Below are 15,303 nucleotides of genomic sequence, written 5' to 3' on the forward strand. Positions count from 1 at the left end.
AACAAGATCAAGAATCTGCAGACAGCAGCTTTGTCATTAGAAACCTAGAAATGTGTCAACAGCACACTCACAATGTCAACAAAACTATTTTCACAGGCCGATAGTTTTCAGCTTTCTGCACGATAGTTTCAGAATATTTTGAAGTAAAATCTGTCGATCAGCGTGAAAAGCAAAGCAGAGCTGGGACTGATGGGATTGTACCACCAGGATCTCTTCATCCCCAGACTTTCCATTAAGTTACATTACTGGAGAAATGTACAATATGAAAAGCATACAACATCAATGTCCAGATTTAGGTCTTAATGATCAGATGTTGATACCAGTCCAGAAAAGATCTGTAATTCTGCCACTGAATTCTGGATTTGACCCCAACGACCTGGGAAATTTGTTGTGCAGCAGTTACACAAGCGTTCATCATCAAACAAAAAAGCAACAAAACAGTAAAAAACAGAAATAGCAACGATTAAAGGAAATGTTTTAAAAATGTAAAAAACACAATAAATCAATTACAAGCAACATAAAAGCCATTTAAAGAAAAATCAAACAAAACATAAGACAGACAGGGACATCGGCAGCAATCTTGGTCATTTAGTCAGACAGTAAAAGTTTTAAATAAACGGCCACCGATGTAATCAGGTAGAGGACTTTTCTTTGGCCTGCACTGTTTGAGACACCAGATTACATTGCCCACATCAAGAAAGGGATTCTGTGGAGACGCTGACATGAGACAGTTTTTCGTCTCAGCATGTTTAGCCCTAAAATCATGGGAGTCAAACCTGACATAAAAACTGTTTAGACTTTGAGCCAGCTCTAAATCAGAATTATAACCACTGAGCTGAACTCTCTCATTGACACATTAATTAGTCGCAATGATCAGATTCATGCTGTCCCAGACTGAACCGAGGTTGTTCATTTTGAGCTGGGACTCAAGGCTGTCTTTGTATTGTCTTTTGTGGGTCCTGATCTCCTACTTTATTTCCTTCTGTCGGTTATACAGATTTAGTGTATTTCCTTCTCTGAAGACTGTTTTCTTTCTGTACAGTAGGTCTTTAAGCTTCTTAGAAAGCCATGGCTTAGTGTTTGGATATAGTTTAACAGTTTTTTCAAGAATAACACTGGTTTCACAGTCTGTGAACCAGCTGCTCACAACATCAGTCGGTTCATCAATATCAGCTGAGGACTCCCTAAAAACACGGCCCAGTCAGTAACCTCCAGACTAGGGCTGAAACGATTACTCGGGTAAGTCTCGTAAAAAAAATGCTCGAGACAATTTCCTGCGCCTGGAATATTCGTTTTAGTAGCGATCGTAGAGAGGTGTGTGATAAATGCAGCGTGTCTGACCCAAAACAAAAACAGCACTGTCTGTCTGACCCCGGACCTCTTTGTCCCGCCCCCTATCCTATTAGCCATTAACTCAATGGACAGCACCTCCCTCCAATAGAACTCACGTAGAGGGTAACAATCTGCACACCGCTAAACCAGTGTAAGAGTATATTTAATTGTAAAGATCAAGTCACGGTGTTTCGCACGGATTATTTTTAGCGTGGCACAATGCGTGTACGTCACCCACAAAATGGAATACGACGGAGGAAGTGGATGTCAGGGTTCTCGCCAGCGCATTTCAGCGTAACGGGCCGTTACACTGTTGCAACGGGCCGCCACGCTGTCGCAATGAGCTGTTACGCTGTCAGTTTAAAAGATTATGCTGTTGCTATGAGAGTGTGTGGCTCCATCATGAGAGAGGGAGAGAGAGCAGCATGTGTGTGTGAGAGGGGGAGCATCTGCGTGACGCTCATTGGCTGACATCTGGGCCAGCCGGTCGCGAGATTTAATGAACATACATGGCAATTTTCAGCGGATCCGCGGATTTCCGCCGATTTAATTTCAAATTTGAACATTTCTGTGAATCGTCTAAATCCGTTCAGAAAATTTTAGGGGGGGTTAGGTACTTTGTTAACGTCGTTAACATCTCGCGGGATGTATGTAGGGGATCTCCGGCAAGGTGCTGGTCAGACTGCCGATGTTCACGCAGCCTGTAGCTGCAGGGGGCTCCATGTCCGTCTGTGAGTGTTTTATGGAAACTCTCCGTGGATTTATGCTCCGCTAGGTCAGAATCTGAAAGCAGAACTGACCCTTCTGGTAAAGAGGAACATCTATAAGCTGGCTGCTAGCAAGTTAAGCTAACGTGGTGGGGGAGGACGCATGGAATATTTGAGCCGTTCGCCGGCGAAAACCGAGAAAACGAGCTCGGTTAAACGTTTGCGCTTCCCTCTGTCAGTTTATTCATGGTATGCAGCCGGCTGTCACCGGAGCAGAGATACCAGCCGCCGCCGAGCCGCTCCGCTCCCTCCGCTCCCTCCAGGTGGGTTTGTTGTTGCTAATGACGACACACTGCCGGGTTCCGCGAGGTGCGTTCAGGAGCACAGGATTTCACAGAATCACACAGGTAACAGAATTTTATTCTCCAATTACCTCGGAGAGCAAAGTCAGAATTCAAATATAAACAGTCTAACTGACTTCTATTTTTATCTCTCGGCTTCAGAGCCCCCCCGGTCAATACTTTTCAGCTGAAATCAGAATTTCCTGTTGCCATGTATGAATGAAGACTATTGTGCATGCGTGCGCGCGCGTGTGGGAGGACCTGCCGTTACGCTGTAAAAAAATCCTGGCGAGAACCCTGGATGTGTTGTTTTGTTTAGCGAGCGGGAAAATGGAAGACCTGAAGGAAAAAAGTGACAACGAAAGAGAAGAAACGTGCAGGAGGTAACTACAGAAAATGTCCAGAGTTTGGGAGCATTTCAAGTTGAAAATCCAGGAGAACATCGTGATGTGTGTTCACGTCACGATGAAAGTTGGCGTTCCACAACAGCACATCTTCAATGCTGCAGCATCTCAAGAGAAGACATCCAATCTACTCAGAGAGCGGACCACACGAGACAAGGTAAAATCAATATGATTAACATTAACGCATGTTACTAACGTTAACGTAACGTAATGTTAGTCCCGTGGAAGGCTATTGCTGTTAATTATGGCTAACGTCAACTGTATAGCTAGTTTATTATGATGGTGGCTAGTAATTATGCCCCTAAGGCTAATGCTACTTTAACACAGGGTTTGTTTAATCCGAAAAAAGACAGTGGTGTGGAATGAAGTAGGTGAATTAAAAACATGATCACATTAACTGAGCAGGTGTCATATTTATTTAGCTCATTGTCACCAGCATGTCATTTCTAGCAGATCATACAGTGTTGTGGAACACACAGTGTGGAACAACAAACTTATAGTGTGTGTGTCACTCTTTTCATTGATGGATAAAATATAAGTAACACTGAAGCCTAATGTGCTTCAATACAGCAGGTGTATTAATCTTATTTTGAAGGCAGTGAACTGGGTCAGACGGTGTGAGTTTAGTTTAAATACACAGCCATAAACCTACTGTAGTGCGATTATGACATTTAATCTTATTTTTTCTGATCTTTTTCAGTAAATCATCACAGTCTTGTATGGATAAATTTGCAATCACAACTGATATATGGACAAGCATTGCAACAGAGGCTTATATGGGGGTGACATGCCACTATCTTGGGAAGAATTGGAACATGGTGTCCCATTGCTTGACAACAATGCCCCTTGAGGAGAGACACATGGCTGCAAATATTGCAGAGTGGATAGAGGAGGTAATTACTAAATTCAACATTCCAACAGAGAAAATCAAGGCTGTTGTCCACTAGGGCTGGGCGATATGACAATAGATATCGTCTGGACGATAGAAAATGTCTATCGTTTTATGTGAAGATCCTATCGTTTATATCGCAGTGTCGCAAAACACGCTTTATGGCAGTATTTTACGTCACCGACGTGCCTTACGGCAAGCCCAGGCACGCGGCAGCGTTGCCAACTTAGCGACTTTCCCGCTAAATCTAGCGACTTTCCAAAGCATCCTAGCGACTTTTTTTTTGTCAAAAGCGACTAGCGACAAATCTAGCGACTTTTTGTGCCGCTTTGGAGACTCTGATAGGAAAACTCTGATCATTCTGCAGTTACTGTCCTCAACAAGCAGCAGGTGCTGCTGTGAGCGTCTCCCTCCCCCTTTCCAAAGCACAGGCTGTTAGTCCAGTAACCCCGTAGCAGTCCCAGTGAGGGGAGGGGGAGACCCACATCACTCCGTGGCCAGATGGCCGTAAGTCCCATCCAGACTTACGGAGCGGGACATAAATGAAAATGTTTCTTCACTGTCATACTAAAATAAACCACAGCATTTAGCTTCTAATTCAAAAACATATTTTGGGTGTTTTATACTCAGTTTTTGGTCTTCTTCCACAACGTTATTCCTCTCTCCTACAACGTTGATTACAATTGCATGCCAACTGGGAAATATGCACATGAACAACCAGCTCAAACCGACGAGCTTGTACCTAAAAGAGGGGGAACTTCTGTCATATGGCGGTGGTTTGGATATATCGTATCGGGATATAAAATAAGCTATATCGGGATATAAAATTTTGGTCATATCGCCCAGCCCTGTTGTCCACGACAATGGTGCAAATGTTGTAGCAGCAGCAAACATTTTACACGAAAAGCACGGATGGGGATGAGTGCGATGTGCCGGGCACACCCTCAACTTGGGTGTGCACAGTTCTCTGAAGAGTCATCAGGCTATTTCCAAGTGTGTGGCTGCTGCAAGAAGCCTTGTCGAACACTTTAAAAAGAGTGAACTGGCATGCACCAAGTTGAAGGACAAGCAGAAACAAATGGGTGTCAAGGAGAACATGTTGGTGCAAGATGTCTGCACATGCTGGAACAGCACCTACGCCATGTTGTCCAGGTTGCAAGAACAGAGATGGCCGGTGACAGCTACGCTGTCCGACCCAGCAGTGACCCAAAGAGGGAAACACTAGCTGGATCTCAAACCTGAACAGTGGAACCTGATTGAGGAGCTGAACCAGGTCCTTGAGCCCTTTGAATTAGCCAGTGTTTCTGAGTGGATAACAGTATGTCACACTTTCTGCACTTCCACATCTTGTGCACAAACTTAAGAACATACAGGGTGACCCAAAAGTTTGGAAACAAATGACAAGTCTATAATCCAAATAATATATGTTATTTCAATAAATCAGTACCACAGATATATTCAGAAGAGTAACAGATTAGTGTAAAGCAAACATATTTCGACATGTTCATGTTTGTATCTTATACAAAGACGTGAACGTTTCCACCAACTGGTTACACTGGTATCTTCTGGATCTGTATCTTCATTCATGCTAATGAAGGTTCCTCAGACTGGCCAGTAAATGTTGCGTCATAGTACTTTTGGATGTTTAAAAAAAATTAAAACTGTCAGATACTTTACCATCAAGAGTTTTGAAATCTGACACTGATGGCCTGCATTTTGAAGTTATGCTCCAGCATACCTGGACCTTATGGTTCTATTCATTTTCTTCTGAGTTATTGCCCTCGGCAAATACTATGCTTTTAAGTTATTTTATTATGCTATAACAAAAATGGGTAAAATAAGATTGAATTCATGCACCCCCAACTGAAATAGACACTGCAGTTAAACTTTGTTTCCAAACTTTTGGGTCACCCTGTACAGAGTCCAGATCTTGAGACTGCAGCTGTGAGGTCATTCCAGGCTCACGCAGCAGAACAGGGGGGTATTCCACGAAGCTGGCTAAAACAGGCTGGGCTTACGCCGGTAAGCGTGGCTTGAACAAGCGGCAACTTTAATCTCAGCTGCAAGTAGTTCCACAAACAAGGCTCAGCTGTTTTTCAGAGACGCTTATTCAAGCCAGGCTGATCCAAGCTGTGGCTGAGCGCGCGTCCGGGGGAGATAAAAAGCCCCGACCTGTCGATCGTCGAAATGATGATATTATGTCTAAAAACAGAGCGGAGAATTTCTCTTCGGCGGAGCAGAAACTTCTCACGGAGTTGTATGAGGACTACAGGGAGATTATCACAAGAAAAGGCAACACGGTTGCGATAAATAAAGCTCGAGACGCTGCCTGGCAAAGCATTGCCGACCGTTTAAATGCGTGTTTATTTTCTTTTTAATGAAGCACTTAGTCTGAGCGTACACACGCACACGTCTGAAAATTTAATTTTCAGAGGGCAAGTTTTTGACACTGATTAGGGATAACCCACAACTGCAGTGGTTGATGACTTTTTTCCTCACCCTGAAGTTTGTCACACTACTGAGGCCCAGAAGAGATCAATCTTGATGAAATAAAAAATAAAGCTTTTCAAAACCCATTGAAGACATTTTTTAATGTGTGTATAAACATATATATATAGAGCGAGAAAGAGGCTACAACATAGCCTGGTTTTGTATAATGTGATGGTGGTTTTCACTTTTTACTCTGGTAGGCCTAATTCATGTTCTTGATTTGACAAATATATGTCCACCATAGATGAATAAAGCAGCAGGTAACACCTAAAACCAAAGTCGGAAAACTTTGGAAAAAAGGGACAACTTCATGTGGAGATGTTTCATCAAACACTCAAACTTTGAATAAAAAAGCAGAAAAAACATGTAGGCCTTTAGAGGAGATGTCATTTTTATTAGAGATGATAGTGCTACTGTGTCCTACATTTAAATGAGGGAGAAGACACAAATGAGCTTGTACACAAAATAGTTATCTCATCATTTGGCATCACCTTTGGATTATCATCATGATCAGATTGGACCGTTGGTAAAAGGAAGGTATTCTTTATGGAAAACTGTGGCTGTTGTGTCCTGCTTATTTTAAGACAATCTGTGCCTATTCCTGTTACGTGTTGACTGCACTTTGAGGGTGAAAGAAGAAAGAAAATCAGATATTTCCAAGTATTTACCGCTGGTGGATTCGAACCCACGGCGCAATGAAAAGTAAAAATCACATTTAATCTACTTAACTACACTCTAACCACTGAGCCACAGTTGCGCACTGTGACAAAATATGTAGTGTAATATGATATAGTTTGATTCACGGTTATTCCGGCGTTATTTAAATAAGAAAATTTAAAAAAGGTCTCAACGTATGTCACCGAACAAGAACATCATTGATTACAGATCAAGATGAATTTAATGTGTAACATGCAGTTCACAGGCGTCTTTCTGAAGCTCGTCAGAACCTTCTCTGACATGGGGCTAAAGTAAGCTTGACTGTTAGCCTGCCCCGGACCAGGCTTGTCGCTCTGGCTGAGTTACCATGGTTACCAAGCCAGGCTAGCCCTAAGCCTTGTTGGTGGAACTAAACTCTCACTAAAGTTAGCGAAGCTGACCGAAATAAGCCAGGCTTAGACCTAAGCCAGCTTCGTGGAATACCCCCCAGGTCACAGAAAGATGGCAAGGACTAACTGAGTTTGCACCTGAATCTCCAAACATCACCCTGCTTGTTGCTGCTCTGGATCCCAGGTTTCGAAAACTGAGGTTCTTGCCTGCTGATGATGTATTCAAGGTCCAAAATGCAGTACGAGCCATGGCACTTGCTGCCAAACAGCAAGTGAGGCAGCCCACTGCAAATGAAAATGCAGCATCTAGCACAGCACAGGACTCCCCACTAGTAGCACATGCCAAGAGGGCCACATCATTCCTTGACTTAGACTCCACCACCAGTGATGAAGAACAAGATAAGGAGCAGCAGTCAAACGAAGCTGTACAGCAGGAGGTAATTTTGGCTCTCTTTAACAATTTCTACAATAAGACATTACACGATAGAAAAGCATTGTACTACAGAAACAGAAAATGACTGTAATACAACTGTATTGCAAAATCTAAATAAACATAAACAAAACACATTTTAAATTCTTTTGTTGTCACAAATTTTCCACAGGTCTTGATGTATTTTAGAGAACGTCCTGTGTCCAAGAAGCACGGTTTCCAACACTGGCAGAGCTGGCAAAGTCCCTGCTGTGTATTCCGGCCACATCCAGGCCATCAGAGCGTCTGTTTTCAGCAGCAGGTAACATTGCTTCAAAGAGGAGGGCAAGCCTCAGCCCTGAGCATGTTGACATGCTCACCTTCCTTCACTACAATCACATGCTCCTTTAAAGACTTGAGCACACACTTGTCATGAGAGAGACAGCTAAGGAGTAGTAAGAAAACTGTCATGACTTATGTCTGAACTGTAGTTCTGAAAGTAAAGTTGCACAGATAAAGGTAGTGTTTAGTTATTATTTATTTTTATTTGATTTATGCTTAAGTTTTTGATACTTTAAAGAAAATACAAAGTTGAAAGTAATTTTATTTATGTTTAGTGTTATTTTTATTTGTATACATCTGTGATGTGAAATAAAGATGTCTGTTTTCTAAAAAAGGAAACCAATTTGTTGTTCATTATTAAGTGAAATGTCTTACTTTCTCTTACATATTTATAATTGCTCTTTAATTAAGCAAAAGTATGTTTTATCCGATTACTCAATTAATCGCCGGAATATTCGATAGAATACTCGATTACTAAAATATTTGATAGCTGCAGCCCTAAACTTTAGACATTTTAAACAACAAATGAATGATAATAATGTTACAGTGGTATGTTTCTCACTTTTTGTGAAGAATCCATGTTTCCTCCGTTGTTGAGCTCAGACTAAATGGCTGCCAACATTCCTCTGCTCCTCCGTCAGACTCTCCTCCTCCTGCCAATCACCTGTCACATCAAACACATCTTCATTAGGATACCACTCTATACACAAGTGTCAGAGTGTCCCATATGTTCATCAGCCAACACAGAGGACACATTTCAACTCAATAGTTCACTTTTAGCTCTTTTCACTTTCACCTAAAACTGTTACAAATGAACTTAAACTGTTAAAAATAAGGAACACAGACAGAAAACAGACATGGAAAAAGAGAATAAAGAGAACATAAAGATGCTACTGCAGGTGATTCAAGACAGGACTGCTGGTAGAAAACTGTTCATGCTGTAAGTTCGTGAATGTATTTTACTGCTCAGTGCTCTGTTTAAAGGCAGCTCTCACTCTCTGTTCTTTGCACTCTCCCATAGTGTCAAGTGTCCTCCCACTTTCAATGACAGGTGATTCTCATTGATGATTTTTCTCACAGTTTCTGCAGTTTCCCCACTTGAAAAAGGATGTTTCATCTACCCAGGGTTTGAGCAGGACTCCACTCATCAATCAGACAGTTGCTTTCTTTCTTTTCCCTCTTTTATTTTGCAGTGGTCACAAATTCATGAGATACAGAGGTGGCAACTTCCATAAGTCCATACGTTTAGTTGATAGATTAAGGTGAAAAACCTTTAAACAGAACACAAAAGGACAATGTTCGCATCACTGTATTCAGCAAATAGTAACAACCATTCCTCATGGACATTTTCACCACATTGGCAAATGCTACTCCACTCACTTTATGTTTGTCAACCTCAACACCACATAAACTGAAGCGACAAATCATGGCATGAGCAATATTCAACCCAATACTATACCACACATGAATTTATCTGCATTCTAAAGAGTTGATTTTAAATCACAGTTTAACAAATTACTCTGAGCATTTTTATCAAAATTTTTTAACCATTTTATACTTTTTACTTCATGGTTTTAAAATTATTTAAAGTGCATAAAGTGCTTTTAAAGTGCAATCCTTTCCAGATCCAATAAATAAATAAAGGGCATCGTAAAAACCCACCATTACAAACAGGATGAATTCACTGGTCTTAGCTGGAACCCTCTAATTAGCACCAATTAGCCTGCAATCTTATTTTCAACTGAACAATTACAAAACACACGGCAATTACTGGTAAACAGACAAAGTTTACAGCAAGCCCCTCGTGGCTGATCTCCGTGGCTAATGCTAATGCTAACACATACTGCAGTGGCACACATCGGCAGCTTAAACAGTCTTTTAGAGTCTCCAGAATTCTGCTCTTACCGGCTGCAACCCGGATTTTGGAGATGAAGGCAATCCTGCACAGTTTGCTGCAGATCTTGATGCTTTCCCAACAGAAACTCACGGTCACTTTGTTTGAACGCGGTCATTCATTCTCAGTTCCTCCTCAGTCCTGCGTGTGTCCCCTTTTTTTCCCGCCGGTGGCAAACCTGCAGCCGCAGATTGTTTCCGCCCCAGCTGAGTGTAGGACCCAATGACGTATATATAGAGCAACGTCATTGGTAGGACCTGTGCGTAAATGCTTCTCCTTTGAGTTCTCAGCTCCTTCCAGTTTGACTTGATACATAGACTGCTTTGCACTCTGTGTCACCTGTACCTTCAGAGCTCTGAATAAAAGAACAAAAGATTTATTGCAAAGAACAAAAACGTTTTGCCTCCACAGCAGCTTGTTATGAAAATGATTGTATTTGATGATTGAATGTTCTTATTCATTGTAATACTGTGTGATGTGTGCTAAAAGAGGAACAAGGACACGAGCCATCATCAACATCATTTCATCTTACATGTCTAATTAAAAATATGACATTATCTAAATATGCACTACTGTTCAAAAGTTTGAGGTCAATTAGAAATGTTTTTTCTTTTTCTTGAGATCATTTTTTTCAATGACAATAGCATTAAATAAATGATAAATCCAGTCTAGACCTTGTTAATGTGGTAAATGACTATTGCAGCTGGAAATGGCTGATTTTTAATGGAATATCTCCATAGGAGTACAGAGGAACATTTCCAGCAACCATCACTCCTGTGTTCTAATGCTACATTGTGTTAGCTAATGGTGTTGAAAGGCTCATTGATGATTAGAAAACCCCTGTACAGTTATGTTAGCACATGAATGAAAGTGGGAGCTTTCATGGAGAACATGGAATTGTCTGGATGACCCCAAACTTTTGAACGGTAGTGTACAGAAGGATATGGAAATCATAACGCAGTGTTTGAGCGGTCGTAGGTGAGCTGGTGTGCTTGAGCTGCAGTGAGTACTGGAGAGGACTTTATAGATCTACATACACCACCGTTCAAAAGTTGGGTTTTCATGTTTTACATTTCTAAGTGACCCCAAACTTTTGAACGCTCGTGTTTGCGTCAGTAGACTGTTTTCTGCTCAAGTCTGCTAAAATTGGATCCAACCTGTTAACCTGCACACCAACTGACCTACAAGATCTGCCGTGTTCATGTGCTGGGGATGCAAATTTTGGATAATTGGTGGCCTTAAAAAAGAACTGAATTATCATTTGCATGAAACGAAGCCAGGAGACATCATGATGTGACTAGTTCAGCAGGCTTTGAGTGACACTGAATTAAACTTCTGCTTCAGGAAAACATGAAAGCTCTAACCAGCAGCCATTAATCGTCACAGGAGACTTTTTCACTGATCTTGTGTTGTGTTTGGTGAATTTACCATGTTGTGTATTTGTACTTTCTCTGTGTCCTTCACTGACAGTAATCTCACCACTGAGAGATAGAACAGCTAAAAGTGTTTGAAGTTAAACACAGCAGTGTGTATCTGGTTCAGACAGAATTAATCCTCATGAAATGTGTGTGTTTCATGTAGTAACATAAGAAGGTTTTGTTTGAATGGTATGTTTCATTTTGCACAGGACCTGAGGTGTTGTGCGTATTGTGTGTGTGGTTGTGTTAATTGTGTGTAGTGATCTGAAATTCTGAGCCCTGTTTTCAAAACCGTGCTTAAGCAATCTTTAAAAAAAATGTAATGCTAATGTTTCACAGATGAGACTGACAGCTCATATCTACAGCCAGCAGCCAGTTAGCTTAGCATAAAGTCTGGAAACCACACAATGGGATAAATAGAGGTGCTATAACAGGAGCTAAAATGGTTCCTAACAGTCATGCTACTGAGAAAACACTTAAATTCCAAAGAAAATCTCCCATCTAGATTATATTTAATTCCAAAAAAATTCAGAGAAAATACCGCTGGTATTATATCGCATACTGTTCTTACTACAAATCCCAGAATGCTCTGCTGGTGTTTTGTCTCGTCAATCAGGAGAAAACCGTACTTGTCCGTACTTAAGTTCTGGTGTTCTTATAAAACATCATCCGTCAGAGACCAAGTACTGATCCAGTTCAAAGCAGCATCTGATCAAGAACCAGTGAAATACCTGGATGTGTTCTGGCTCCGCCCACATTATGGAGGATCATCAGACCAGACGAGTGAGGACTTGGAGCCAAATATCCCATAATGCATTTAGACCAGCAGCAAAGACCGAGGAGGAAACTTTCAGAGAAAACACAAGTATTTTGGGAATACTGCTGTTATTGTGACACAAAATGTAGTTTTCAGATGATTTGAGGTGAGAAAGTGGTTGTAAAATGTCCAATGTGTGGTCAGTTTATCCAGATGAAGCGGATTAAAAATGAGCTCCAACGGTTTCAGAGATGTGAGGTCCAGGTTAGACAGCTATGATGGACGGTCAGCCTCACTGTAGAGCTCCTTATCTGGACCAGACTTTACAATCTGCTGCTCTGACGCTTCTATAGCGTTTAAACAGGATATTAGTAGTTTATGTTGATCTAACCGTCACACTTTGACCTCATACTTTATTTTTATTGTTCAGAGAAAAATCAGTTTGAAAGAAGTTCAAGTTATAACTTTATATTGTTCATGTTTTACTCAGTCACTGACTGTAATAATAAGAACAGATATAAATTAAAACACAAAATATTATTTTGAAGTTTTGTTTCTGAGTCTTCACGACAAAAAATATGTATTTTTTTGTTCCAGTCTTTGTAGTCCTTTATATTTGCTTTCAGGGCATATTTTAATTGAATATAATTGAAAATGGCGAGAAAAAGATCAGAACAAAAATAAAAACATTAGTTTTACTGCTTTACAAAAGATCTTTTTTCTATTTTCATTTTAACAATTCATTTTTGCCATGGAAGAGGATAAACATTGTCCAAATAAAAAAGCTGTGATTATCCAACATGGAAAATTAAATTCCACTTTTCAACAAATAAGCAAACAAACATGAAGATCAAAGTGTGTTATTAGTCATTTATTAAATGAAAAAGTTATAATAGTTGAAACCCACAGGTAGAGCAAATAAAACTGGAGAAAGACGTATTAAAAAATCATTGATCTTGTTCAGGAAAAATCAACCACTGCAATGAAAATAAAAACTCAGTGAGACATTGATTACAACACAAGATCTGTTCAAAGAATTTAGACCATGGAAGGGTTAAAATACACCAAAATGTGAGGAAAACCTCCTTTAACGGCCAAACAGAACATTTATAACATTGAACAGGCTGAAAAATGTTTATTTACAGAGTTAAATGTAATGTGGATAGTCCTGGTGGGTTTAAATTCTTGAAGAAGTACACTGATGGAGATGTCAGAGTCTGAAGCTGGGGCCTCATACATGCACTGTAGGAGGAAACATGACAATTGAAAGCATCACTCACATCCTCTATATCAAAGGTGAGTGCCTGTGCAGAAATGACATGATATTCAAATCAGGACTTTTTCACGCGTTTATTATGAGATCATCAGTTAAACATCATCTCTTCTTATTTCATAGATTGTCACTGCAGAAAAGAGTCGAACGTTGTCAGCAGGATTTGAACCTGCGCGGGGAGACCCCAATGGATTTCTAGTCCATCGCCTTAACCACTCGGCCATGACAACTCCTGTGCTCCTGCTTTCTGTTCTGTGTGATGAAAGCGCAAAATTTGGCTTCACATACAAACATCTGTCGTGTTCCTTGCTTTACACATTTATCTAATCACTTAAATATTGGAGCTCCGTCTCTCCCTGTTGCTCCGTGCAGCTCTCCTGAGGTCAGCAGAGTCTCTGCTCACCTGTTGGTGGAGGTTAAAGTTGGTGGGTACTGGAGGACAGGCTTGGTGGTCAGAAAAATGCACACAACTTTTCATCCCCTATCATCTCCATTAAGTCCAGGGACACCAGGATCCAGAGCCCAGAGTGATGACCATTACACCATGGAACTTCCTCCACTGTCCTCCACCTCATCTTCTCATCTGACAGAGATCATCAAACACAGTACTAAGTTATAACACAACAACAGAACAAAATAAAGTTAGTTTGCCCTGTATAATTGCAGTGCACCAAAGGACAATCTGAAATCAATACCAGCAGTTCAAAATATAATACAGGCTATAAACAACAAAATGACTCTAGCGAAAGTCTGAAAAGAAAGTTATAAAAAAAAGACTGCAGACCATGGGAATGTGGAATCAATAGGCTCATCAATATCACTTTCCCATTATGTGGAAGTTGTTTTGAGAATGATTCAAGATTTAGTTTCATTTTCATCAGGTTGTTTTGCTGTAGAAAATACTAAGATGTCGTGTGTCGTGACAGAGATCAGGGCTTCTGGCTGATGTTCATTTCCTCCCTTTTCTCTGCACCTACTTCTCTTATCCGTTTGAACTCCTGAGAGCACACAAAAACAGTCCATTTCATAGTGATGGTGGGATAGTGGTGAGCATAGCTGCCTTCCAAGCAGTTGACCCGGGTTCAGTTCCCGGCCATCGCATGTGTGCTGGTCATGAAGTGTTGTGTGCTTAGTGTTTGTGATGGTTTAACTGACACAACTAAACACTTTGTCACAGAACGTAAATAATGTCAGCGGCTGCTGGGAGGTCCAACTGGGACATGTTGCAAGTTTGGTGGTGGGACGAGTGATTGCATGTGGCTTATCTCAGCTCACACACTCATACATGCAGTCACACACACCGACTTAGCATTTGTTCAGTGGATCATGGATCAACAAGCACAACAGGTTTGAGAGTTCTGCAATGAGTGCTGGAAGTGAAAAATTTGTTTTGAGGGCTTGTTGTGTTGTTGTGCATCAGTCAAAATACAACAGGTTTATAAATCTATTTTTTTTAAAAGTTGAAATAAAAGAAAGAAATCAATGGTAAACAGTATGACACATTTTAAGGACTTATTAAAAAGGATTCACGAGATAAATGGAAGAGAAAAAAATGACTTTAAATTAAGTGAATAAATGTAGACACAAGCTTCTTTAGAGTAAATCAGGCAGTTAGCAGTTCTAAAGCAGTAACAAGATTAAAAGCATGAACATTAATGTCCCAGAATGATGTGTTAGTGGTGTAATATAATACAACATTGTGCACCAACACAAAGCTTTCACTAAATGTTCACTTTGTAAATGTTTATAGTGTAGTACCGCATTGTATAGCTCTGTCTGGGAAAAATTAGCATGTTAAAGATAAATGAAGTAGAAAAACATGAACTAAAATGAAGTGAAGTTTTTTTTCTCTACTGTAAAGTTTAATTGTTTCAAACTGGATCCTGAAGAAACATTCGCTCATCTTGTGTGCACTTCTGCTGTATTTACAGCTAAATGACAATAAAGCTTGATTTAATTTGATTTGAATAAAAGTGCAAACATGTTTCATAAAGGTAAATA

General features: G+C 40.4%; 3 protein-coding genes and 1 non-coding gene across 23 annotated transcripts in view; 1 reads left to right on the forward strand and 3 right to left on the reverse strand.

Annotated features, from left to right (window-relative positions):
- The window catches only part of LOC127531965 (zinc finger protein OZF-like), a 320,874-nt gene that overhangs the window by 101,306 nt on the left and 204,265 nt on the right, over positions 1-15,303 (forward strand). The window lies entirely within an intron of this gene.
- Positions 1-15,303, reverse strand: part of LOC127532014 (zinc finger protein 239-like) — a 97,917-nt gene that overhangs the window by 23,925 nt on the left and 58,689 nt on the right. The window lies entirely within an intron of this gene.
- Positions 1-15,303, reverse strand: part of LOC127531971 (gastrula zinc finger protein XlCGF26.1-like) — a 69,643-nt gene that overhangs the window by 5,315 nt on the left and 49,025 nt on the right. For 2 of the 10 annotated variants that reach the window (XM_051942739.1, XM_051942734.1), the window contains exons 1-2: positions 9,866-10,031; positions 8,523-8,624 (exon numbers count right to left, since the gene is read on the reverse strand). The exons of 5 other annotated variants lie outside the window; for them this stretch is intronic. In XM_051942739.1, the coding sequence (XP_051798699.1) occupies positions 8,523-8,540 (18 nt within the window). In that variant the 5' untranslated portion in view covers positions 8,541-8,624; positions 9,866-10,031. Of the gene's footprint in view, positions 1-8,522; positions 8,625-8,955; positions 9,232-9,865; positions 10,032-15,303 lie in introns of those variants that run through there. 3 more of the 10 variants (XM_051942737.1, XM_051942736.1, XM_051942733.1) reach the window with 3 other exon arrangements.
- trnas-aga (transfer RNA serine (anticodon AGA)) lies at positions 13,451-13,532 on the reverse strand. The gene has a single exon. It is a non-coding gene; the product is annotated as a tRNA-Ser (tRNA).

Source organism: Acanthochromis polyacanthus, chromosome 22, assembly GCF_021347895.1.
Source record: "Acanthochromis polyacanthus isolate Apoly-LR-REF ecotype Palm Island chromosome 22, KAUST_Apoly_ChrSc, whole genome shotgun sequence".
Lineage (NCBI taxonomy): Eukaryota > Metazoa > Chordata > Actinopteri > Pomacentridae > Acanthochromis > Acanthochromis polyacanthus.